The 26832-nt window shown below is 20.7% G+C and overlaps 2 protein-coding genes across 2 annotated transcripts; both read right to left on the minus strand.

Moving 5' to 3' along the window:
- Positions 1-535: 535 nt before the first annotated feature.
- On the minus strand, positions 536-11698 carry LOC122501082 (alpha-tocopherol transfer protein-like). The gene is made up of 7 exons (XM_043610345.1): positions 11231-11698; positions 9404-9634; positions 3008-3099; positions 2680-2922; positions 1999-2193; positions 1389-1560; positions 536-767 (listed from the first exon to the last, which is right to left on the minus strand). Exons 2-7 carry the CDS (start codon positions 9612-9614, stop codon positions 733-735), a joined length of 948 nt encoding a protein of 315 aa, XP_043466280.1. The 5' UTR covers positions 9615-9634; positions 11231-11698; the 3' UTR covers positions 536-732.
- A 1029-nt stretch (positions 11699-12727) lies between these two features.
- On the minus strand, positions 12728-23537 carry LOC122501084 (clavesin-1). The gene is made up of 5 exons (XM_043610347.1): positions 23294-23537; positions 17393-17733; positions 16070-16198; positions 13580-13814; positions 12728-12838 (listed from the first exon to the last, which is right to left on the minus strand). Exons 1-5 carry the CDS (start codon positions 23418-23420, stop codon positions 12807-12809), a joined length of 864 nt encoding a protein of 287 aa, XP_043466282.1. The 5' UTR covers positions 23421-23537; the 3' UTR covers positions 12728-12806.
- Between the last annotated feature and the right edge of the window lie 3295 nt (positions 23538-26832).

Here is a 26832-nt window from a genome sequence, read left to right on the forward strand (position 1 = left end):
TTTTGTATTATAAATTATAAATAAAAATAAGTTGCGCATATCGAAAATTTCTATTACAAATAAGTGTTGCAAATAAAAAATTATCTATTTGTATAAGTAGTAAAATATTTTATTAAAATGTTAAATACAAATTTTCTAATATATTAATCTCTCTTTCTAAATAAAATTTTTTTTTTATAATCGTCGGGAATGTTAATTTTTAATTATAATTTTAGTTATTCTATTATTGTAATTTATTACAATAAAATAATTTGAAAATTATAAATATCTTAATTTATTATTAAATATTTTATGTCTTCTTAGGGACAATACTTTCATCCATTTTCTCTATTTTATATATAAAGAGAAGATACAAAAATTCGTATCTATTCGCCACAAGTACTAAACAAATAAATTATAAAAATTTGTTTTATATTCATTTATAAAAATTGTCTTCAAAAATTTGAAGAAAAATTTCCCAAAGAAAATTTTCATGAAAAGGTATTTTACTAAAATATTATTACTTTTTCTATAGTATTTTTTTTAAAATACCTTTCTGTAGAAGTTTTTTTGTTATATATTTTTGCTAATATATTTATAAATAGTTTAGGAAATTTACAAACATTAAAAAAACTTTAAATTCGTATCCAAAACTACTAAAATTTTACATTTTCGTCTATTTTCAATAAGCGACGAATTGAAAAATCACTACAGCTTAATTAAAAAAAATTCTTTAGGACACAAAATTTAATTTTAACTTTTTGAGGAATATCCCCTAGCACAGCTCGCTGAAACAAAAAATTTTTAATTACAAATACTATAAAAAGACAAAAATCGAAAATAGAGAAATTTTTTTTTAAAATTTTATATTTAGTCAAAAAGAAAAAAATGTTAATTAATTAATTAGACAAATTGAATGTTAATTAAATTAAAAAATCAATTGTTGAGCTATTAATTGTATAACCACTAAAGCAATTATTAGTTGATTAATCAAATTTACAAGTAAATTTGTTTATTAAATTAAATAATAATAATTATTAACAAAATTAATAAAAAATTATTAGTTTAGTAATTAAATTAATAAATCAATTGCTAATTCAACAACTACTGAATGAATTCATTATCAATTCAAAAATTAAATTAAAAAATAAATTGTTAATGAAGCAACTAAATAAAAAAATTGTTAATTTAATTAACTAATATTAATTAATAATATTTATTATAAATAAACTGTTTTTAATTAATTTAATCATTAAATCAATTGTTAGATCAATTGTTCGTTAGATAATAAAATTAAAAAATCAATTATTAATTAAAAAATTAAATTAACAAATTAATTAGTTAAGATCGTAAAAATTTTTTAGACAAATGGAAATGGAAAACTTTTTTTAAAAAATGTGCAAAAGTACCTATAAATTCTTCTTCATATGCATGAAAATATTCATAGAGTGCTTCGCCAAGTGGTTCCTTTGGCAAATTAAATTCACCACCATATTCTGTTGGAATTGCTTTAGCTTCTAATTGCTCCAACAATGAATCTCTATTTGTTCCATGAAAATGTATCCTTTTTCGCAATTTTTCCTAGACAAAAAGAAAAGAAACAATTTTTATTTACTACTAACATAAAAATAAATGAATAAAAAAAATATTAATCATATAATAACATTAATTATTTATTTATACTTTGGTAAGGATCGAACCCCAGTCATTTAATTAGGAAACAAGCGACTAAACCACTAAGCCAATTATAAAAAAAATGTTTCTTAATTATTTATTTTATTTCATATATTGTAATAATATTTTATTTATTTATATATGGTAAATATTAAGTATTTATATTTTTATTTTCTATAATATTTTTTTTTATTTTTTAAAATATTATATTGAAAATTTCTTGTAAAATTCTCGTTTGTAAAAAATTAGAATTTTAGTTTCCTTCTTGAGATTGTTTGTAAATATTTTAAAAGGCTTAAGTAAAATCTATGAATATTGTTATGCGAGAGAAGAAATTTTGCATACGTGGATGAAAGGTTTGAAGATAGCGAAAACCATGTTGAATATGTATGGTTGATTGACAATATGAACACCTTTGAGCCGACAGGGTAAACACCTTTGGACCCACTCCAAAACTGCATTTGCAAAACTTGGTGTAAAGTGTGTCACGTGACCTAAACTAAGACCATCCATATCCAAAATTACATGAACGCCTGAAACCTAAAATTTATTCATTTATAAAGGGAAAATTTTAGTTTTGCAAATTATTCAAATTTTAAATACACAATAAATAGTATAAACTATTTATTAATAAATAAATTGTTAATTAATGTTTATTCACTATCCCTGCATTCGAATAAGTTGTTAATTAATTAACTAAACTAATGGATCAATTATTTCTGTCAATTAATTAAATTAAAAAATCAATCGTACATTAATTAACAAATTATGTCAACAAATAAATAAACAAAAACATGAAATATATACGTTTTTTAATAAATTATATTTTTTAATAAATATCTAAAATTAATAAATTTTTTTAAATTGATAATAAATTATATATATATATATATATATATATATATATATATATAAATTTGATTTTTAATAAATTAATATTACATAAAATATGTACAAACTTTATTTTAAAATTTCGAAAAGTTAAAAAATATTTTAAAAACAATTATTAATAATAATAATAATTACCTGTGTAATTGGTTCTGACATGGCAGCTTCTAAGCATAGCATTACACCTCTGAATATTTGATCCAACGAGACTTGTTTAGGCTTCCATTTTTTACCACTTTGAATTATTAAAATTCTACATCCATCTGAGCGTTCCGGAAGGAACGTTAAAATACCGGATATCAAGACGGCTCTTTCATTTTTTGGCACCAATCCTTTACAAAATCGTGGATTATTGAAATGAAATTGATAAAATCTTTTCATCTGTCAAGAAAAAAAGACTATTATTTAATATTTTAGTTTTTGTTTAAAATATTTAAAAACGAGATTATTAATTTGAATTATTTACCAAATCAAAAGCACTTTTTGCGTCCCACTTAATGGGTCTCAGGAATTTATATAAAAATTCATCTTCATCTGGTATCACCAAGTCAGGTTCCTCTAGAACGAAAAATTATCTTTCATTAAATTATAATAAATTATTTTGAAAAAGATATGAAATAAAAATTAACTCAAGAAAAATTCAATAGAAAAACATTAAATAAAGAATTATTTATATTTATAACAAATAAATATACTTATTAAAAAAATAATAAACTTAAAAAAAAATGCTTTATTAAGTATTTAATTTTTTTACTGTTTTTTTATTTATTGGTATTAAGTATTTATTAGTAAGCTGGAAAATAATTAATAAAAATAAAGTTAGTTAACTGAAAAATACCTAATAAAATAGATCATAAACTTCAGAAAATATTAAATACTTAAAAAATCATTTCATAAATAAATATTTAGTAATGAATTTTAATAATTTTCAATCATGAATAAAGCAATTAATTTAAAGTTATAAAAATTATTTATATATTAATTTATCAATTAAGTATTGTTATTAAGTAAAATTTTTCACTAAAAGAAATAATTATCAATTCAAAACTGTTTTGCGCAGTTATTATAATAATCTACATTCACCAATATTCATTATCTCTTAAAGTGTCATCAAAAATTAAGTACACGTGACTAGAATTATTTATATTTAATATACAAAATTACATGATTTACATAATAATTTTTTTTTTAATCGATAATTTTTTATTCATTTGCAGCAGAGTGCATTATTGATCTCATGTTTAACTCATTTCTATAATACGATCAGAATTTTAAATTCTCCTAAACAATTTTGTTAATTATTAATTATTATTCATTATCAATTATTATTCTTATTTTTAACTGCTTTTTAGATTTAAAATTCATGACATTTTTTATAATTTAATCATTTTAATCTATCACTTGATCATACTTTTAATTAATAATTATAAATTATTAATTATTAATGAAATTAATTAATTAATCAAGCAATTGATTAATTCACTTATTTATTATTATTTTTTTTATTTAATTGCATATTTACTTATCAAACAAAAAGGGAATTTTAATTAATGCTGTATTTATACATTATTGTCAATAGTAAATTAGTAAGGAATAATAAAAATGAAAAAAATGATAAAACTAATGAAAATAGAAAAAAATGAAGTAATTAATAAGAAATTAACAAAAAGTAAATAAAAAGAAAATAATTTGGTGTTGAATTTTCGATATGAGTGAACGAATTTAAAACACTCAGGGGATTATCCAACAAATATTCAGTCGTAGATTTTTTATTGCCTGATTGTTAAGTAACACGTAGAATTTATTGCTCTTACATTGTAAAGTGATATTGCATAACTAATATCGTGAGATGTAAAATAGAAGTAGACGAAAATATTTCCCCTATTATTATGCAAAAAAAATAGCTTTAGATTTGCGTAAAAAATGCAAACTTTATTTTTTTTTCTTTTAATTTATTAAAATTGTTTAAAATTAATAAATTTAACATTTAGATTCTTAATAGAATTTAAATGACTGAATATTTTTGAATTAATTAATCTAAAAGAATGAAAAAATTAATTAACAAATTTTTTTACCGTTTGATATTATTGTTATTATTATTTTTATCAATACTATTATTATTTATTATTAGTTGTTTTCTGTAAAAACCCTTTTTCTGTAATTTAGGCCTTTTTGTTAGTAATTATTTAATATTTATTTATTATTATTATTTATTTACTTGTGGTTATTAATTAATTTTTTATTGCCATTACATTTCATTATTATAATTAAGAAACAATAAGAATTTTCTATACTTTTAAAATAATTTTTGCAAAAGAATTGATATTAAATAAATGAAGTGAATAAAAATAAATCTCTCAATGTCAACAAGAACGTTTTTTTCCATTCTGAAATCCATTCACAAACGTAGGAAATCATTTTTATAGTTTCGTAATCGCCGAATTCACCTAAAAAACCATTTCCAATTCTTTCGAGTGTACTCAATGATGCAAAGTACTTTCCGAAAATGTACTTCTCAATTTCATGGAATTTCGTTGACCTCGTTCCATTTATATATTTTTACATAATCATCAACGAATTATTAGATAATCCAACAATTCATTTGCAATCAAATTAACGAAAAAAAAAATAAATATGGATTCATACAAATTTTCTCAAAATTTATTAATTTAGTTAAAAACAAAATAAACAAAAAAGAAAGAAAATAAATAAATAAACAAACAAAGGCAAAGATGCAAATAGCAAATTCAATTTATAATTCAATTTACTTACAAAATTAAATTTATAATGTAATTTAAACAATTAAATTCATAATACAATGTAAACAATTCGATTTATAATAGAATTAAAACAGTTAAATTCTTAAATTTAAATAAATAAAATCATAAAAAATTGAGACAATTAAAATTTATTGAAAAAATTGAAACAATAAATTGAAATAGATAATAAATATTTTAATTTATAAAAAAAATTGAAACAAGTGAAAAAAATTCAAACAATTAAATTTATAGAAACCAGTGAAATAATTAAATTCATAGAAAAAAATTATAACAATCAAATTAAAATTAAATTTTAATATTTAAACTCATAAAAAAATTGAAACAATTAAAATCATTAAATATTTTAAACAATTGTATTTAGCTATAGAAAGAATTTAAACAATTGAATTTATAGAAAAAATTGAAAGAATGAAATTTATGAAAGAAATTGAACAATTAAATTTATGAAAGAAATTGAACAATTAAATTTATAGAAAAAATTTTTTTTCAAAAAATTAAAAGAATTAATGGAAAATAAAGAAACAAGAATTTTTAGAGTTTAATTATTTAAAAAATTGATAAAAATTTTGCAGTAACAAAATTCAATTCAGTGAAAGAAAAATGTAATTAATACAATATTTAATTGCCGTTAATGAAAGTTAATGATTAATTCATGAATTTATTTACGTCTGCAATTAAAATTTAATTGGTATTAATTAAAACATTGGAAGTAGCGGGAAAAAAATATTTTTATCTTTTTCGCCAATGCACGATTTCGGTTTCTTAATAATGTATTATAAAACAAATAAATAAGATAAGAAAAATTTTATACGAATTTCTTTCTACTCTCAATTTCACTCTTATTTTCTCCAGTTAAATTCAACGCGTGACCGGATTTACGCGTTTTGCTTTTAGTTTCTTACAACACATGCTTGCATTCAATGCAAAGAGAGAGAGAAAAATAGAAAGAAAAAAGCAAAAAAAATAAAAAGGAAAAGAAAAAGAGTAAAAAAATAGGAGGGAAAAAAAAGCATTTCACAAGGAAAAAAAAGTAATTCTCCTATTATATAAATACGTAAGATTTAAATAAGACTCATTTAGGTAAATCGTGTTCGTCGAGAGGAAATGAAAAATTCTCAACTTTCGTTCAAAAATCACATATATACAAATATTCTACGTATGTGTAATACTAAAGTCGAGGAGGAAAATGACGTCAAGGCTATATGAATGACCGCGTAAAATGTTAAGACTCGTTGCTATAAAACTGGTTTTTAGCCATTCAAGTTTTCACCCATTTTTTTTTTTCGTCCATTGTCCAATTAAACTGATGAAATAACTAATAAAATGAAAAGTAGAACGTCTGTTAGTTGTTTCGCAAAAATAGAAAATATGAAGCAAAAAAAAAAAAGAGAAGAGAACGAGTTTATTGACTTCTTTTCAAGTTTCCGTGAATCTCACTCTCTCATTGAATTTCAAATTTAATGAATCGAGTAAATAATTGTTTTGCCTAAAAATAATAATAACTCAATTGCGCCAATCTTATGCAACAGCAAAAATTCATCGAAATTTATCGAATTAACTGATTTCAGTCTTTGTGTTTTGATTATTAAATTATTATTTTTATTATTTTATTATTATTATTATTATTATTATTATTATTATTATTATTATTATTATTATTATTATTATTATTATTATTATTATTATTATTATTATTATTATTATTATTATTATTATTATTATTATTATTATTATTATTATTATTATTATTATTATTATTATTATTATTATTATTATTATTATTATTATTATTAATTATAAGTTACATATAAATTAATAAAAAATATAATTAATATTTATGTTATTTATTTATTGTAATTTGTAAATTGTTCGAGCCTTTTGACTATGAACGAGCTTCCGGCATTAAATAAAATTAATATAATTAATTTATTTACAATAATAATTATAATATTTATATTCATATTAAATATTAATATTAATTAAATAATTAATTATAATAAAGGTATTGGCTTTCAAATTTAATTAATCATGTAAATAATTGTTTTCTTCTTTTTCAATAAATAATCTTTTTATTAAAAAACACAAAGATAGAAATTAATTAAGTATATCTATTATTAATTAACCATTAGAAAAATGATAATAATGATAATAGGACTAAAAATCATTTCCAAATAAATAAAAAAATTATTTTAATTGTTAAATACTTTCATTACAAGAGTAAATGATTATTTAGCTCTTTTTCAATAAATAATTTTTTTATTAAAAAATACAAAAATAGAAATTAATTAATTAACCATAATAATAGTAATAATAAATAATTTTACTATTTGAATAAAAAAATTGTTGTCAACTGTTAATTACTTTCATTACTTTTTACTTATATTTTTCCTTGGCATTTAAAAATTTTTTCTTTTGTTTTTTTTCATATCATAGTTATAAAGTAAAAGGGTAATTAAATAATAAAATTTGTTTAATGTTATTCAAATAATATATTTAAAAAAAATTAAAGTCCTCGCGTGAGAAATAATGTCCGCTTCTCTCATTTTATAAATTGAACGAAAAGAATTACACTTGTGTTAAGTTTCTTGTGTGGGTTGAAAGTTATTTACCTTGATTTTTGAACTTTCAAAAAAGAAATGATTTCATGGCAAAATATTTTCTTATATAGGAAATTAATTCCACATAAATCGTTTTATTAGTGTTTTTTTTTCTTTTTTTTTCGAAATATTATTTGCGAGGTTAATATTGAAGACTTGTTTTTTTTGCATCATTTATATACACGTCACTTAATTATTGTATCGTGAATTTTTTTTTTAGTAGGAGTTTATTTCGTGAACTTGCATTAAATGTAATTATACAATTTTACCTTGTAGCTTTTTACTCTAATTATAAGTCTAGTTTTTAATATTAGATATAGGAAATAAAATTCTCATTTCCGAGCAGAGTGAATCCTTAATGTATTATAAATAAATATTTATTCGCAAGCTAGTAATAAAAAAAAAATTTGATTTCAAGCAATTGATCGATTATGGATGATTAGAAAAAAAGTGGAATGAATAATAAATAAAGTATATGCAAGCAGCAATTTTTTCAAGGCTACTTTTTAATGTATATTACGTTGTCTAAAGGTACTTTGAAAAGAATTGCTTTTTTTAGGTGTTTAATTTTCGAATTAATTTTTGGAAGAGTAATAATTAATAATAATTAATAATGAATTATTAATAATTACCTAATTATTAAGTCATAGAAATCACTTATTCAAAACGAAAATTAAAACAAAGGAGAAAGAAGAAAAATAGGAAATAAAAAACAGAAAATGAAAAAATAGAAAATAACGAAACTGAGAAAATAAAAAATAGGAGAAATGGAAAAAATAGAAAATTAATAAGTAGGAAATAAAAAAGTGAGGAAATAAGAAAATCGAAAACAGAAAATACAGGAAACGTCAAAACAGAAAATTTAATGAGTTTCTAAAAATAGAAAATTAAAAATTAGAAAATAAAAAATATAAAAAATAAGGTAAAAACAGGATAAATATGAAATAACAGAATAAAAAAGGGAATAGGAAATAGAAAAATTGGGAACAAGAAAACAAAATAAAAAATAGAAAAATATAGAAAAAATAGGAAATAATATTATATAATATAAATTATTATTTTATAATAAATAATAATAGGACATGAAAGAACAGGAAACAAGAAAGTAGAAAGTAAAACAAATGTGAAATAAAAGTAGAAAAAAATTATGAAAATTATGAAAAATATGAAATAAAAGAATGAAATCTGAATTAAATAAAATAATATGAAATAGAAAAATGCGGGAAATGTAAAAACAGGAAATAGAAAAAAAGAAAAGAAACTAGTATAACTAGAAAATAGGGGGGAAATAAAAAAGAAAAATGTAGAAATAAACAAATTATAGAAGAGTAGGGAATAAAAGAATAGGAAATAAAAAATAGTAAACAAAAAATGAAAATAAAAAATAGGAAATAAAAATAGAAAATAAAGGAAAGAGGAAAACAATAAAAAAAATAAAAAATGGGAAATGAAAAAAAATGTTTCTAAATTAGATAAAATTATTACCTCTGAGAAGTTTTCTGAGTTCCTCCAAACCACGTTTCACAGTTTCGGGAGTTTCGTTTAATTCAATTCGCGCCTTTTCAGCATAAAATTCATTAAATTCTTCAGGTTCAATTTTAATCAAATGTTTTCCTACTTTAATCGGCGGGGTTTTTCTTGCCGTCTCAATTAACGATTCTTGAGTTCCAGGTTTAAATATCTTTGCCGTTGTCATGGTGAAAGAGAAGTAGAAGTCTAAAAATTAAAATTTTCCTATAAATTGAAATTTCTAATAAATAATATTAAAATTTAGGAAAAAAAAAAACAAATTCTTAAAATTCTTTTCTATTTTACTTAAAATTTACATATTTTACTTATAATTTTTACCTTTTTTTGAAGTTCAAGATTGTGAAATTGTGTTAGTGAATTTTTATAAAGAAAAATATTTAATTTTCATTTTTATATTCTCTTTTTTTGTGTGTATTTATTTTTGAACTTATTTTCTTTATTAGATATGTATCTGTATTATTATAGAATACTTAAATCGAATTTAAATTTAAACTATTGAACTCGAATTTATATTCTGAATTTGAAATTATTTTTCTGACTCAAACTTCAACGTTGAATGACTCGTAAATTTTTCGTTCTTATAATAAACTTTTTGTTTTTTGTTAGATGTAGAAAAAAAATTTTTTTTTATTATATTTTATTAAAAAGTTTCAAATTAAAATAGTTTGGAAAATTTAATTTTAAAACCACAACAAAGTTGATGTTTGCGTTCCTTTATTTTCGTTCTTTTTTAATTCTTTTAATATTAATTCAAATTTTATACTTTCTTTATAATAATTATGCATTTAATAATTTCTTCTCTCTACCATTTTTTAATTTTCTATTATTTTTTATTTTAATATTTTTATTCTTTATAGCTTTCTTTATTTTATTCTTTTTTAATGTTTTATTTTATTCTTTATTTTTAGTTTTCAATTTTTATTTTGCTTTTCTACTTTATGTTTTAATATTCTTTTAATTTTGAAAATGAAAAACTAAGTGAATCAATTAATTTTTTTTAAATCAATTTAAAAGTAAAAAATTGTTTTATAATTTGTGTTTTTGTTATCAACATTGAGACTCAGCAGGATGACTAAAAAGCGATAAGGGAAATCTACGATCAGTCTGCAATAATTTATCTGACAGATGATTTTGAAATATAATTTAATACAAAGACATAATTAATTTATTTCTGTCCGATAATTAATTAATTAATAATTAATAAATTATCGAGTAAATTCCAAAAAGAAAATTATTAAAACATTATTTTTAAAAACCGGAATAGAAAATTTATTAAAATTGTTATTCTGCCAAAAAATGTATCGAAACGAATTGAAAAAAAATTTTCTCTAAAAGAATTAAATTATTATAATTTAGTAAATAAATTAATAATTGTAAATACGAAATTTGTATTTTTAATTTTTAGTAATAATTAATTAATTTTCCCTTTTATTTTTAAATCAATTGTTAATTATTTCAATTTGCCACAAAGGTATTAAATTAAATTGTTAATTACCAAATAAGAAATTATTAACTTTCCCTTTAGAAGGTAAAATTCAATTTACTAAAAAGGTATTTAATTAAATAATTAATTACCTAAATGAGAAATTATTAATTTTCCCTTTGAATTAAATTAACGAATTGTAAACTAAATAACAAAATCTCTTTAATTAACTGTAAGAAAAAAATTACAGTAAAAAAATCAAAAAATAATTACTAATTATTCTAAATTACAAATTTTAATCCTTTAATAGAATTCAATTGCAGGGGAAAATTGTGATAAAATGTGAAAGGTCAACGTACCCTCCTTTCTAGAGTTGTTGATGGATGCTACAGTACTTCAGTGTTGTGTTTTTGCCTCTTTCAATTCAACTCTATATGGATGCTGTGAATTGCGAAAAAAATCCACATACACGCAACTTGAATGTTTAAAATGAAAATTTATTCCACTTTCCCAAATAAATCTCCAATGATCATTTTCCAACGAGAGAATATATTATTTCAAAAAAGAACTTTTGTTTACAGTACTATGAATTTACAGAATACCATCACAATTCAAAATTTGCAAAAAAAAAAACAATTTTCAAACAAAAACAAATTTTTCAAAAAAAAAAAATTACAAAAAAATATCACAGTTTTAAAAAAAAAATTCACAATAGAAAAAAAACCTCCACTTTTTAATGTTTCGCATAAAGAAAGGACTTGTTGTGCTAGTGGTCAAGGAATGACCAGAGAGTTGGACTTCCCAGAGAAGACTGTCTTCTAGTTAAGTTGGAAGAATAGTACGAGTAAAAAGTATATTGCGCCTTCCCCACTTATTCTGCATGAAAGACCATGGAACATAATCTCAGATTTGACCCGATGACGAATTTTTAAGCAAAACTCTCCTGTCATAGGTCACATTTTATTTAAATTTAAAATTTATTATTTTTTTCCCCAATGTTAATATAGAGAAAAATATTGTCGAAAAAATGGAATTGTAAATTTTGCTATTCATCATTTTTTCCTTTGTTCGTATTTTTATAAAAATGTTTATCAACTTTTTTTCTTCGCAAATTCTATAAAATGAAGTTTTTATACAATTTTTATACAAAATTATAAAAAGAAAATATATAATTAAAATATATTAAAAAATAAATTTATATACCTATATTTTTTTATTAGTTTTTTAAATACAAAATTATTATTTATTTCAAACACAGCCTTAAATTGCAAGGATTATTAATAAATTATTATTAAAAATAATTTAATAATAAATTAAACTATTGTAATTTTATATAATAATATGTGTCCTAGAAAGGTACCTAAGAATGAAAAAAATGTTAGGTTATGTTTAAAATTTTTTAAGGAATATTACAGAAAAAGAATCGATTACTATTACAAATTATTGATGTTCAATTTTTCATTACATCGAAAATATTCATTAAAAGCTGATTTTAAATTTACATAATTAAAAAGGAACTTATAATCAAGAAAAGTCTAAGACAAATATAACCTATAATTTGTTTGCTTCTAACCTTTCTTCAGACCGCGACAAATATTATATTTATTTTCCTATAATATAAAAAAATATTATTAATTATTAATAAATAATATAAAAAGATTTACAAAATAAAAAAGAATAAAATAGTAATCAATTCATAAGATGAAAAAAATAGTAAATAAATAATAAAATGGTTTTTTTTTGGAATTACAATGAAAACAATAACAAAGTACGTGAAAATAAATTTTATTTTTCAATTACTATAATTTTTTTTCATACGCAAATAGGTAATTAGAAAAAAATAACATTAAAAATTCTAATAAACAAACAATAATAAGAAATAATGTTTAATTGCGATAATTTAACAAATTACAACAAACGAGCGTCGGGCAATATTCACTTCTTACGAAATCCGAAAGTGTTCCATTCTGTAAACAAAAATATAATCAAATTTACACATTTCTTGTTCTTTTCTCTCTTTCTCAAAAAAAAAAAAATTTTTTTTAAATTATTAAAAGAATTTATGTTGTGAAATTTTATTGTCCATTGGCTATTCTACGTCTAAAGTGCAAGTTACAGATATTTCTTCAGAATTTTACGACCGGTGGTATGATGAAATAAATTATTTATGTACTAACAAATTTTTTTTTCTTTTTTGCACCAAAAAAAACTCGAATTCTTTTTTAAGTGAAATCTAGCAAAGATTTTATCTCTATTTTATTTTGGTTTCTTCTTAGGGTTTGTTATTTAATTATAACTCTTTAACTATAAGAATTAACTATGAGAATTCGTCATAAAAAATTTAACTGTTAAAAACTGAAAAAATAAAATTTTAATTGAATTTAAGTTTAATATTTAAAATAAAAAATTTAATTATAAAAATGTAATATAAAAATGAATTTCAGAATCTTTTATAAGTAAAAATTATTTAAACTAAATTTAAGAAATACGTATCGTGAAATTTTGTTTATTTTTTTTTACAGTTTTATTAAAACTTCGTCTTATTAGTGACTTTTCTCTCTAATTGGAAATAAAATTAATTGAAAGAAAATGTCGAAATTGTAATTTTTCGAATGTTAGGTATAAATTTTGTATAGTTAATTGAAAAAATTAAAAGAATATGTAATTAAATTTGGAAAAAAGTTTGCAAATGGAAAAAAAAACTTTACCTTTGCATCTGTCTTCGTATTTGACGATAGCGGGATACCAATCGGCACCAGTGTAATCAATGTCTGGTAATTCGCCACCATAATTCTTTGGTAAATGACTAGCGGCCATGTGAGTATGAAGGGAGGACATTTTTGTTCCATGGAAGAACATTCTCTTCTTCAATTTTTCCTTAACGAATGGCTTGAACATTTGCCAAACCATGTTGAAGAGGAATGGTTGTTTAACGAAATGAACCTGTAAAAATTCAGTTTTTTAATTTTTATATTCTTTTTTTTTGTCATGAAATGTTTTTCTCATGGTAATAATTAGAATATTTTTCTTTTGAATTTTGAAGTATTTTATTCAAATAGAATAATCGATTCTTTATAAAAATAGAAAATTTTAATTTTAATTTGGAAGATTCGATTTGAATAAAAATTAATTTTCTTATTTAATTTTTCCTAATTTACGAAGATAAACGAATATAAATTAAAATATTTTTAATTTGAATTTGGAAAATTGAAATTAAGTATTTTCCATTTGAATTTGAAAGAATTTTATTCAAGTAGAATATTCAATTCTTTATAAGAATAGAATATTTTAATTTTAATTTGGAAGATTCGATTTGAAATAAAATTAATTTTTTATTTAATTTTTCTTAATTTACGAAGATAAACGAATATAAATTAAAATATTTTTAATTTTAATTTGGAAAATTAAAATTGAAACAAACTATTTTCCATTTTAATTTTGAAAATTTGAATTAAATTAGAATATTTTTCATTTGAATTTATAAGATTTGCTTTGAATTAAAAAATTGTTGATGTGAAATTTAATTTTTTATTGCAATTTAAATTTTTAATTTTTAGTATTCGAATTTGATTATTTCATTTAAATTTTCGATTTAAATTTGACTTCGATTTTTAATTTTGATTTTTTGCTAAATAACAATTTGAATATTTAATTCAAAATTGAATATTTTATTTTATTTTTAATTTAATTTTCTATTTAATTTTAAATTAACATTTTTACATTAATTCTGCTTTATTAAACTAGAATTTGAATATTTAAGTTAGATTTATATTCAAATTCAAATTTAAATTGGATTTTAACTTTTTTTTAACTGATATTTGAATATTGATTTTAACTTGATCGTGACTTGTTTTTTTATTTGAATTTTGATTTATTAAAATTTAAATTTGAACACTTTAGTTAGATTTGTATTCAAATTCAAATTTGAATTAAACTTTGACTCATTTTAAACTGAAATTTGATTATTGATTTTATTTTGATTTTAAATTTGTTTGCATATAATACTGATTTAAATGTAATTGTAAATTCAAATAAACGATTTAAATTTGAATTTTTTAAAATTTGAATAATTCAGTTCAATATAAATTTAAATTCAAATTAAATTGACTTTTGATTTTTTCAACTAAAATTTGAATACTCATTTTAGTTTGATTGTAACATTGTAAGTTTAAATAATCAATTTGAATTTTTATTTGAATTTGAATATTTAGGTAAGATTTGTATTTAAATTAAAATTCGAATTGAATTGACTTTTGATTTTTATAAATAGGAATTTTAATATTGATTTTTAATTTGATTGTAAATTTAAATAATTGATTTGAATTTTGATTTATCAACATTTGACTTTGAATAATTAAGTTAGATTTGCTTTTAAATTCAAATTCAAAATGACTTGACTTTTGATATTTTAATATTGGAATTTCAATATTGACTTGTTAAGTTTGACTGTAAATTTAAACAATTGATTTGAATTTTGATTTATCAAAATTTTAATTTGAGTGTGAATGTTAATATTTTAATTTTGATAATTTCGAAATTTGCATATTTGACTTGAATTTAATTTTTGATTATTGAAAATTCAAATTTGAATACTTTATTTTCATTTATAGATTTAAATTTCATTTGAATTTCAATTTTATGATTCGAATTTAAATTTATTTTTTCTTTGAAGTTTAATTGTCCAACTTTGAATTTAAATATTGCCTAGAACACAAATTCTTTAATACAAATATTTCTTTAATAAAAAATAAATAAACTAATAAGAATATTAAATAAACTAATGAGAATTTTAATACTTTAATAATTTAATGTTTAGAATATTTATTTATTTAGGTATACTTATTTAATTATTTATAAAAGTACTAGGGCTTTTAGCCTGAACAGTATGTTAAGATATTTAATTATTTGAAATTTGCTACTTTGTGCATCTACATTGCATAAATAAGTAAATAAATTTAAATTTGAATTCATATTTTCAATTCAATTCAATATTCAAGAATCATACTTTTAATTAATTCTCCCATCTCAATAAATTTTTACTTCTCATTTAATGATACCTTTTTCAATTTTCTCTTTTCATTCAAATTGTCTTTGTAATACCCTTTGACAAATTTAACTTCTTCTCTCTCACTAAATTTTTGTTTACGAGAAAAAAATTTAAATTGGAAAAATATTTACGATATTCACACTGCAATTACCTCTTTTAGTCGAAGAGGCATAGCGTCTTGAATGAAGGTCAAAAGTCGCATGCAGAAAGCAGGTGTCAAGCCCATAACTTGTTTCATGGAAAGTCCATCGAAGTCCATAATCACGACTACTCCATGGACCTAGAAAATAATAATCAAATAATAATTAAATAATAATTGATAAATATAAATAATAAATACACATACGCTTAAAAAATAAAAGTTTTCTGCAAATTTACAAAAAAAAATATTTTTATTTAAAAACAATTTGTTTTTATTAATAAAAATATACCAAAAATTGACTAAAAATTTAGTAAAAATTTTATAAAAAATAAACAGAAAACAAAAATTAGTAATGTTGAAGAAAAAATGTAGTACACTTTTAGTGACGTTTACTTTCAAGTCAATGTGTTTTATAATTAAAAGTTTAATTTATCCACAACGTGAGCGAAATTTTCATTGGACAAAGAAAATTTAATTTACGTCAAAGGTAGGGGTTTTGCGAGACCCTAAAATAAATTCAATTAACTGGGTATACCAGGGTAAAGTTTTGAAAAGTTTCAAAGTTCAAAGTTATATTCTTGATCAAAATTAGATTACCATAAGAAGCGACCGAGTATTTATATATATTTTATTGATGATAATGTAATCATTTAATTTTCTCTTTTATTATCAGAAAATTAAAGTACAATTGAAAGAATATAACAGATGTATAATTGTAATTTTAATCAAAAAAAGATGTCAATCTTCTTATATGAAATTTATAGGGAAATTTTTTTAATTGAAATTTGTTTTCTGTAGATTTCTTTTTGATATAGAAAATATATTTCAATAATAAAAAAAAATGAATTTTTTTAAAACTGAGTCTTATATAATCCATACTACATTTTATTTTTTTGTTAAATAACAGACAGTTTGAAAATTACGTAACGAATAAAAATTGCTCAGAGTGGTCTCAATTTATGCGGAAAAATGACAAGATATGAAAAAAAAATTTTTAGTCCAATTATTTTTAGTGAACAATTTTTATTCGTCTGAACCGATTTTTTCTACCATGTAATAATTTTTGATGGTGAAAAAAAAATTTGATTCAAATATCAGATTCGTTGTCTATTATCAATTAAATATTTAGTTAAATCAAATAATTTTTATTTAATTTAAAAAAAATTGTATTTGAATCAATAATTTGGTTCAGTGATTCAATAAATTTTCATATAAATTTTTACAGTGTATAAATTTTAAAGTTTGATAAATTTTTGGAATTCATAATAAAAATTGAATTTGATTTTCACATTTGTAATAGTATTGAATATATATTTTTTTTTGTATATTTACCTGTGTTTCAGGTTCGAGAACGGCAGCTTCATGAATAAGGTAAAAGATACGGAACATTTGATCGGCATTGACCTTAGATGGATCCCATGATTTTCCTGCATTCACAATGAGTACCCTTCTTCTTTTATGGTCTCTGTTCTTCATGACATTAACGACATTATTTTCGAGAAACGCTTGCCTCTCATCGGCTGGCATTAAATTATTTAATAACGATGCATTACTTTGTTTAAATTCAGCGCAACGTTTCATTAATGCGTACGCACTGTCTGGATAGTATTTACAAGGCCTCAAAAAAATTATCAAAAAACTATCGTCTGTTCTGAAGAAAAGGGACGTGTCGTCTGAAAAATAAAATAATCAATAAGAAAACATTTTTTTTTTCAAAAATATATTTAATATTTAATATATAATAATTAATGATAATGAATAAATTAATAAATAATAATTTAATTAATATTAAAAAATATTTAATATTTAATACTAGGAAATATTTAATATTTAACATTAAAATATATTTAAATTATTTTTCAAATAAAAATAGGTAAAATTACCAAAAAAGATGCAAATGAGGAGAGTTCATAGTTGTTATGCTGTTTGTAATATTGATATCAATTTTTCAATTTGTCTAGACAAACTTTTTTTTTCTACTTAATAATAAATATTGACGAGATAAAAAATTCTGATAAGGCCAATTTATAAATATTTATTGCAAATTGACTAGAAAAGCTACAATTTAAAAACTATTTTTATTGTTAAATTACTAAAAATAAAAATATCATTTTGAAAAATTGCATTTTTTTCTTTAAAAAAAGTAATCTTGCCAAGACAAATAATAAGAAAGAAAGAAAGAAACCACAATATTCATTATTACGAAGTTTTATTTTGAAATATTAAAAATTTTAAATAAAAAAAATAGAAATAGAAATATTAAAAAACATAAATAAACATTTTAAAAAAAAATAATAAAAATTTTAAAAATTAAAGAAAAATGTATTTAGAAAATTCGAAATTAAGAAGAAACGTCTAGTATTTAATGACGTGTTTTGTGTCATCCTCCACATATGCAACCGGCAATACTCCCAAGTATAATCATTATTTCGAGAGATTTAACGTACTGACAAAATTGAGAAAAAATTAATTAAACATTATAATCTTCCATGGTTATTACGCATAAAAATTTTAAGAGAATTCAAATTTATGATCAGTTTAATTTATCAAAGAATATTTATGACTTTTTTCATAATCAAAACATTAAATAATTGAAAAAAGATTTCGTTTTCATTAATCAGATTTATTAAAAATATAGCTTTTCATGTCCTACTTCAACTTTTTTTCTATTTGACACTTCAAAATAACAATCTTAAATTAGTATTTACTTCGTAATAAAATTCCTTGCGAAAATTTTAATATTTGCTACAAAGAAGATAATAAAAATTACTGATTGTGAGAACATAACTTTGAACGGTTCTAAATTTAAAATAGAAAAATTTATATTTTTCATTTCATATTCTTCAAATATAATAAATTTATTAAATTTATTTTTAATTTTTCTAATAAGCAGTAAGATTTTGTTTTGATAAAAAAATATCCAAGACTGATTTTTGTACCTAGAAACTAATTTTTTTTTTTAAGGAATTTTATAGACGTTTCTTTCTAAATAGAATTCAGTCTATTCGAAATGATTACAAACATGAATATCGAAAAGTTCAAATTCTTAAACGATAACAGTTTGATATTATCGAATGTATCAATTGTTTGAATAATAAGCCACATATGATAATGAATCACTGTCTTTGATTTACATATTATATTTTCATGTATATTTACATATGTAGTATAAGCTGCGTTCATTGACTTATACTTAACTATTTATTTTCTCAAGGAAGAAAAACAAAAATTATATTTTTTTCAAATAAAAAATTTAGAATTTTATTTATTTTTTCTTTCTTTTTCTTTTTTATCCAAGTATGTAATTATATTGACGAAGAAAAGTGTCAGAAAACACAATTTAGTTTTTATAGAAAAATTAATTAGATGAGTGAAAATTTTTGATACAATTAATTTAATTACAAGAGCACAAATGCTAAATTCATCTCCTAAGATGATAGTACTATCATTATGGAAGAAATTATGGCCTCAATAATTGACCTTCGCTTATACATCTATCTATTTTACAAGCTTGCAAAATTTCATTTGCGATATATTATATTTTAAAATTCCACTTTTATAAAGTTTTTGTAAATAATTTTTGTTTACTTATTTATTATTTTTATTCTATTCATTTGCTATATCGTTGATTATATACTTATTTCTACTAGTATAAACTATTCTTGGAATTATAATTATTATTTATTTATAATAATCAAAGTTCCTAAAAAAAATTAGGTTAAAATAAAGCCCTTGGGGAATCATTATAAATATAATGATATTATTGTAGATATAATATTGTTTTTATAAATATTAAAAAAGGATTATAATGTTATTCGTTATTTTTTATTGTTTCTATTATTTACTTAATAGTATTAATTACTATTATTATTAATAATAATTATAATATTTTTTGTACGAAGGGCGCCTTCGTTTTTCTTTTGTGAATTGTTTAAATAAATAAATAATAAATTGTAGAACAAAATGTTATTATTATTATAATAATAAAATAACACAGGTTTATAAAATTCAGGTCAAGTTTTGGACCCAGAGAAGCAAAAAAAAAATTATAATAATAATATTAATAATAGTAATATTTATTCATTATTTAATGTTATAAATAAATTATAATATTATTATAAAAATCATTATTATTATTAAACTTAAATTTAATTATTATCAAAATTATTATTCTAAATCAAATGGTGGAAGAAAACTAGAAAAATGTATTCCTTTTTTCCTCACCGCGAATGCTTAAATTAAAACTAAAAATTGATAATTATTCGCGATGCAATTAGTCAAAAGAAAAACGATGACAAAGAATAATGCTTCAGGTCAAAATTTACATTACGTAAAGTTATTGATTTTTTTACAGGTCAAAGGGCCGATAATTTTAGATCTGTTTTGGCTGATGCATCTATAGTTATGCAAATATGAAACTATAGATGAAAATTGGTCTCCCTAATTTTGTGCATTACATCACTAATGCGATTTATTTCGATGCAAATAAAAAAAACATGTTTTCAAAAGTCTATGGAATTATAATTTGAAAAAAAACTGGTTCTACGTATGCGTATATTATTCTTTTCAAACATAATGTACATTCGAAAATTTTTCCAAATTTTGAAATTTATTTTTTATTTTAAATTTTTAATTAATTTAATTGAAGTTTAATGTTTATTAATTAATATTAACATTCAATTTTTACAATAATAGTAATATTATTAGGGTTTTTTTAGTTATATCTAAACTGTTTCCTTTCTTAGAAAAATTAACAAAAACTTCTTTTCTTTTTTGAAAAAAACCGTACCTGTACTGAAGTATTATGAAAGATTTCTGATAAGAAATTCTATCGAAATTTTCTTTCACTAGAGAGAAAGAGAGAGAGAGGAGAAAGAGAGAAAAATTTCTGATAAGGAAAAAGAAACTTTTCAGCACTTGCTTCGATATAGTATTATTCAATTTCTTATCCTATATAAAGACCTTTTATCGTAATAGAGGACCTTTGGCTGATGTTTTCAGACTTTTAATAATACGATAACTTTGTTACAAAAAAAAACTCCAAAAATTGTCACTGTGCAAATTGACAGGTTAATTAAAGACGATTAAGTGTCACCGAGTGATAAATTCGAAAATAATATTAATTAAAGAAGATAACTATTTTTAATTTTACTCTTTTTATTCTAAATAAAAATATAACACAAAATAAAAGCACAAAAAAATATTATTAAAAATTTTTTAAAAATACAATTAAATAAACAATTTATAATAAACAACAATTTTCTATAAACGTATAAAAATATTTATTACATAAATATATAAAAAAATATGACATAAATTAAAATGCAATTAACAATACTTCTTTTCTTATCGTCTTTAAATTTCAAAGAATAGAAATAGAAAAACAACGAAAGAAATGATAATTTTCTATTATATTTGTATTATTAGTTAGAAACGTGTTTAATGATTTTCAAAATTTGTTTTCTATCTAATCGTAATTAGTAAGATTTCACATAATATGAGGTGTGTCAATACAAGAAGAAGAAGAAAAAAAATAATCGTATAAAAATGACTGATAAGAATAAAAATATTATCAGTCTAAAAATATTGGTATTAGAAATTGATTCGAAACATTATTTTTTCACTCTAAAAAAACTTTATTCGAAACAGTACAATAAAAAGAAAGAAAAACACTTCACTTATGGATTGTAGAAAAAAATACCGAGTGTAAAAAATTTGAACTTCTGTTTGGTGATTATATATTAATTATTCTGAATCTTAATCATTGAAGATCAACGTTCCAACAAAATTGATTTGAATTAAAAAAAATAATAGAAAAATATAATTATTAATAAAAAAAATTGGAAAAAAATAATTGAATTATTTTATTAACATTTTATTAACTGAAAATTAACTAAAACTATTGTTTTATATTAGTTTATTATTAATAATTAATAATTTTATTTATTTATTTGAATTTAATTATATTAAAATAAAAATGAATTTCAATAAATCAATTAATGATGTATATTTAGTTTGATATTTAGTTGAATATTATTATAATTGAATGTAGGTTTTAAAATTAACGCACTATATTTGTTGAAATAACATTATTAATTATTAACTATTAATCATTTATAAATATTAAATATATAAATAATCATAGAAATATTTATCAAATATTTCTTAACAATAATAAATATTATTATAATTTAACAATTAAATAATGTTTTTAAATCCTTTGATAAATGAAAATTTATACGAAAGATGCGTCTAGAATAGATCAAATTTTTTTCAATTGAACAAAAATTCTTTCTTTAAACTTTTTAGTTTTGAGAATTAAAAATTCAGTTCGAATGGATCAATGGATTAATTTTCAACAAATTGAGAATAAAATTACATTGGATTAAAAATTTACTTTTAATGGAACAAATTTTAAAATTCAGTGCAACAAAGATTCGTTTGCAATGGACCAAAGTTGCATTTTCAGTGGTGCAAAAATTCATCTTCAATTACAAGAATTCTAATTAGAATCAGAATATTAAAAAATAAATAAATTCGTTCAGTGAATTCGTTAAGAGAATCAAAAAAAATATTATGTGAAAAAATAATTAAATTCAAAGATCCTCGTTCAGTAAATGAATAATAAGTCAATTAATAAGTAAATTATGAATAAATGAATTATGAATTATGAATGAATAAGTAAATTAATTTGATTATTAAAACGAAACAATTTTCAACACAAAAAGTGAAAAAATTAGAATTTAATAATTAAATAATTAAAAATGGTTCAAATCTAAAAGATTTTTTTCAATGACACACAGAATATTATTTTCGCAGTCGACCAAAAATTCATCTTCAATTACAAGAATTCTAATTAGAATCAAAATATTAGAAAATAAATAAATTCATTTAGTGAATTCGTTTTAAGTGAATCAAAAAATATCAAGTGAAAAAATAATTAAATTCAAAGATCCTCGTTCAGTAAATCAACAGTAAATTAATTTAATTATTAAGACGAAACAATTTTCAACACAAAAATAATTGAGAAAATTCCAATTTGTCAAAAATTTTCTTTTTTCTTTCTAATATATGAAAATGAGGTAAGAAAAAATTCTTCTTTTTCAAAATGTGTAACAAACACGAGGGGAAAAAATAAAAGAAAAATATTTGATGAAACAAACTCCGAGGTAATAAATTTTATTTTTCTTTCTCTTCTCAAAAAAAAATATGACAATAAAATATTTCACTGACCTTCCAAAAGTTTTCTAAGAGCAGTAATGCCATTTTTGACATTATCCTCAGTTTCCCTGAGTTCCTTGAGTGCTAACGCTTTTGAATCGGCATCAAGAACGACATTCTCCTCAATTTGGAACGCCATTCTCAATTTCTGATGATGCGAAATTGATGATGGTTCTTTTGATGATCTTCACGGGCGAACGCCAGCGATATATCTGTGACCAAGAACGTTGGAGGAGGCATCCTCTTGTCCACCATCTCTCGATACAATCTTTGACCGCCCAAAGTCCAATCGGCTTTTGATTTGAGACACATAAGTGTCTCACTGATGATGAGACTTGTTGTATATTCATACATCCATAAGGGAACCACGTCACCCGCAATATATATTTAATATACATATATATATTTGCAAGATAAAAACGTGTCTTGCATTTTCTTTTCGATTGATAACGAGAGCAACGTGCTCGTGAAGCTTTCATATATATATATTTATATATTTTATTATTTGTAAAGATTGTGTTAATTCTCAAGATTTTATATATATGTATTTGATGATGATTTAATTCGTGATGATTTTGAAATGAAAAATCTTTGTGGAGTTTTCATTATACTATTGTTAGTCGCGTGTTTAAAAAAAGAATATTTATTCCACGTCAAGTTGATTTGCTTATGTTTGACCAGGTGTCGAATGGTGATTAATAAATTCGTGTTCAAATTGATTAAAAATGGGGATTATGTTACTATGTTCTAGACGAAGAGAAAATAAAGACGTTTTGATTTTCGAAAAAATGCTAAAAACTTATTTTTGAGATTCTTATTTTATAATTTCTTGTATCGATTTCTGGAAGTTCGAATTTTTATTCAGCAAAATTTATTAGGATTTTTATTGAACTAAATGCGATTTCTATTTAAGGGGAATTTTAATTAAGAGGGGTTTTATTTACACGTGGAATTTTTACTCTGTGAATTTTTATTTTGACGAAATTTTAACGAAAATATATAAAATTTTTATTTAAACAAAATTTAAATTCATGAAATTTTTATTTAGATAATTTTAAGTCAAGGAATTGTTATTTAAATGAAATTTTAATTAAGGGAATAATTATTTTCACTGGTATTTTTAGAATTTTTACTTGACTAAATTATTAATAAACAGGATTTTTATTTAACTGAATTTTTAATTAATAGTATTATCTTAATTTAGCGGAATTGACATTTAGAGGAGACAAAATTTGAATTAAACAAAACATTCACTTAACAAAATTGTTATTTAACATAATTTTTAATTAATAAAATTTGCATTTAATGAAATTTGACAAAAAATTTTAATTTGGACAAAATTTGAATTAAACAAAACCTCTATTTAACAAAATTGTTATTTAACATAATTTTTAATTAATAAAATTTGCATTTAATAAAATTGTTAAACAATAGAATTTTTATTTAGCAAAATTGTTATACAATAGAATTTTTATTTAGCAAAATTGCTGTATACAATAGAATTTTTATTTAGCAAAATTATAATGCAACAAAATTTTCATTCAACGGAATTGACAATTAAAAAAATTTTAATTTAACAGAATTGCTATTTAATTAAATTTTAAGACTGACAATGATTTTGTTTAATTAAATATTGGTTAAATAAAAATTCTATTACTAGAAGAATTTTGACAAATTTTTTTCGGAAATGAAAATTTTGTTAAAATAGTTTTTTTCAATAAAAATTGAGTCAAATGAAATGTTTCATTAAATGACAATTTACAAGAATAAAACATTTCTCAAATTAAAAATTTTTTGTAAATAAAATTTTGTGTAATATATATATAGAATAAGCATGAATTCTCTGCTTAATGGAAATTTCGCAAAATAAATAATTAAATAAATATTAATAATAATAATTTAGCCCCACTTCCTTTTCTTTAACACGAATTTTGTAAAAAAAAATAGTTTTTCAAATTGAAAGTTTGCTAAATATACAGAATGGAACTTTGGCTTAATAATACTTTTATTAATATAGAAATTTCGCTAAATTATAAAGGTTTGGGAAGTTAAAATTTGGGTGAAGAAAAGTTTTGTGAATATACAATTAGGCTAAACAAAACGTTTACGAAACTACAATTTTGCTAAATAAAGGTTTTGTACATTAAACATTTGGCTAAATAAAACATTTATTTAGTAAACATTTGGCTAAGTAAAAGTTATTCAAAGTTAAAATTTGACTAAATAAGAGTTTTATACAAACAGTAAACTTGCGAAATAGAAATTTCTAAACAGAAATTTTGACAAACATGTGAAATTTATTTGAAATGAGAATTCATGTACAAAAAACGTCCAATGTACAAAAATTCTTATTTTTCTTCTATTTTTTCTTTATAAAAAAAATCTGTAGCAAAATAGAAATTCGACCTCATCGAATTAATTCAAATCAATTACTAACTAAATTTTCAGTTCCTGTACGAATTACTTATTCATATCAGAATTATGTAATAAATTAACAGAAATGTAAATTTGTAAATTATTCCTTATTTTCTTTTTACAGAATAATTATAAACTTTATATAAAGAAATTCAGAAAATAAAACATAAAACGTGATTTCAAATATAAACATACATTATTTACAAAGTTCATTCCTTAATAATTAAGACGTGTTTTCGCGTAAACATAAACTAAGTAAACTTTTATATTGAAAAATACCTCAATAAATTTAACTAAAGAAGTAAATATATTTATTGCTTGCAAAAATAAAAATTCGCGGAAGTTAAGCGCTCAATTTATTAACGATATGTACTTTGGTTTTCTTCCACATTCTAAAGGCGATTTTTTTTAGCAAACAGTCATCATTCCTATATAAATTCCATTTATCTTTTATAAAAATAATATTGACCTTTGTGCGCTTATCGAAAATTATATATAAAAATTCATAATACCAATGGATGTTTCGGAAATATTTTTTGTTTATCTATTAATTTGACTATTAATTTTTCCGTTCTAAATTATTTCATCGTTGCATTAGAACACTTTTTCTGCGTACCTATATCAAATTAAGACAAAAAACGTATCAAAAAGTTACTTCGCAAATATTTTGATACGTTTTTTGTCTCAATTTGCTATACGCAGAAGAACTGTGAGTTTTTATCTTTTTAAATATATTTTTTTTGTTTTTTATATATTGAATCCACCACTTCGAATTTTAAGAGTCTGACTTCATATTCGTAATCAGCAATCCCAAAAAACCCTCGAGAGATTTTTATCTTTTTCAGCAGCCATGTTGGATCCGCCATTTTGAATTTTAAAAAAATGATCGAATTTGTGATCAGCAACACCGAAAACATTTAAAGTACCCATAGATTCTGACTTTTTTTTAACTAATATATTCTGATTCTCAGTAACAATTGTGTAAAATAAGATAAAAATAGATTTGGAATTATCTAAGAACCTGACGTGTAATTTCCATTAATTTATTAGCAAAATTTACTAATTCAAAAGCAGGAATTCAGTTATTTATTCAAATTGAGAGAGTACTTTATTTTTTTATTGTTTTATATTTTATA

Source organism: Leptopilina heterotoma, unplaced genomic scaffold (assembly GCF_015476425.1).
Source record: "Leptopilina heterotoma isolate Lh14 unplaced genomic scaffold, ASM1547642v1 Lhet_199, whole genome shotgun sequence".
NCBI classification, from domain to species: Eukaryota; Metazoa; Arthropoda; class Insecta; order Hymenoptera; family Figitidae; genus Leptopilina; species Leptopilina heterotoma.

Excerpts from the sequence above, each read along its gene's own strand:
- LOC122501082 (XM_043610345.1), bottom strand. The coding sequence starts at position 9,614 with ATGACAACGGCAAAGATATTTAAACCTGGAACTCAAGAATCGTTAATT. Across the intron at positions 2,194-2,679 it reads TGTCAGAACCAATTACACAG|GTTTCAGGCGTTCATGTAAT; the intron begins GTAATTATTATT and ends AATAAATTTTAG. Across the intron at positions 768-1,388 it reads ATATGAAGAAGAATTTATAG|CGAGCTGTGCTAGGGGATAT; the intron begins GTACTTTTGCAC and ends TTTTTGTTTCAG.
- LOC122501084 (XM_043610347.1), bottom strand. The coding sequence starts at position 23,420 with ATGGCGTTCCAAATTGAGGAGAATGTCGTTCTTGATGCCGATTCAAAA. Across the intron at positions 17,734-23,293 it reads TCTTAGAAAACTTTTGGAAG|ACGACACGTCCCTTTTCTTC; the intron begins GTCAGTGAAATA and ends TTTATTTTTCAG. Across the intron at positions 16,199-17,392 it reads TTCTCGAACCTGAAACACAG|GTCCATGGAGTAGTCGTGAT; the intron begins GTAAATATACAA and ends ATTATTTTCTAG.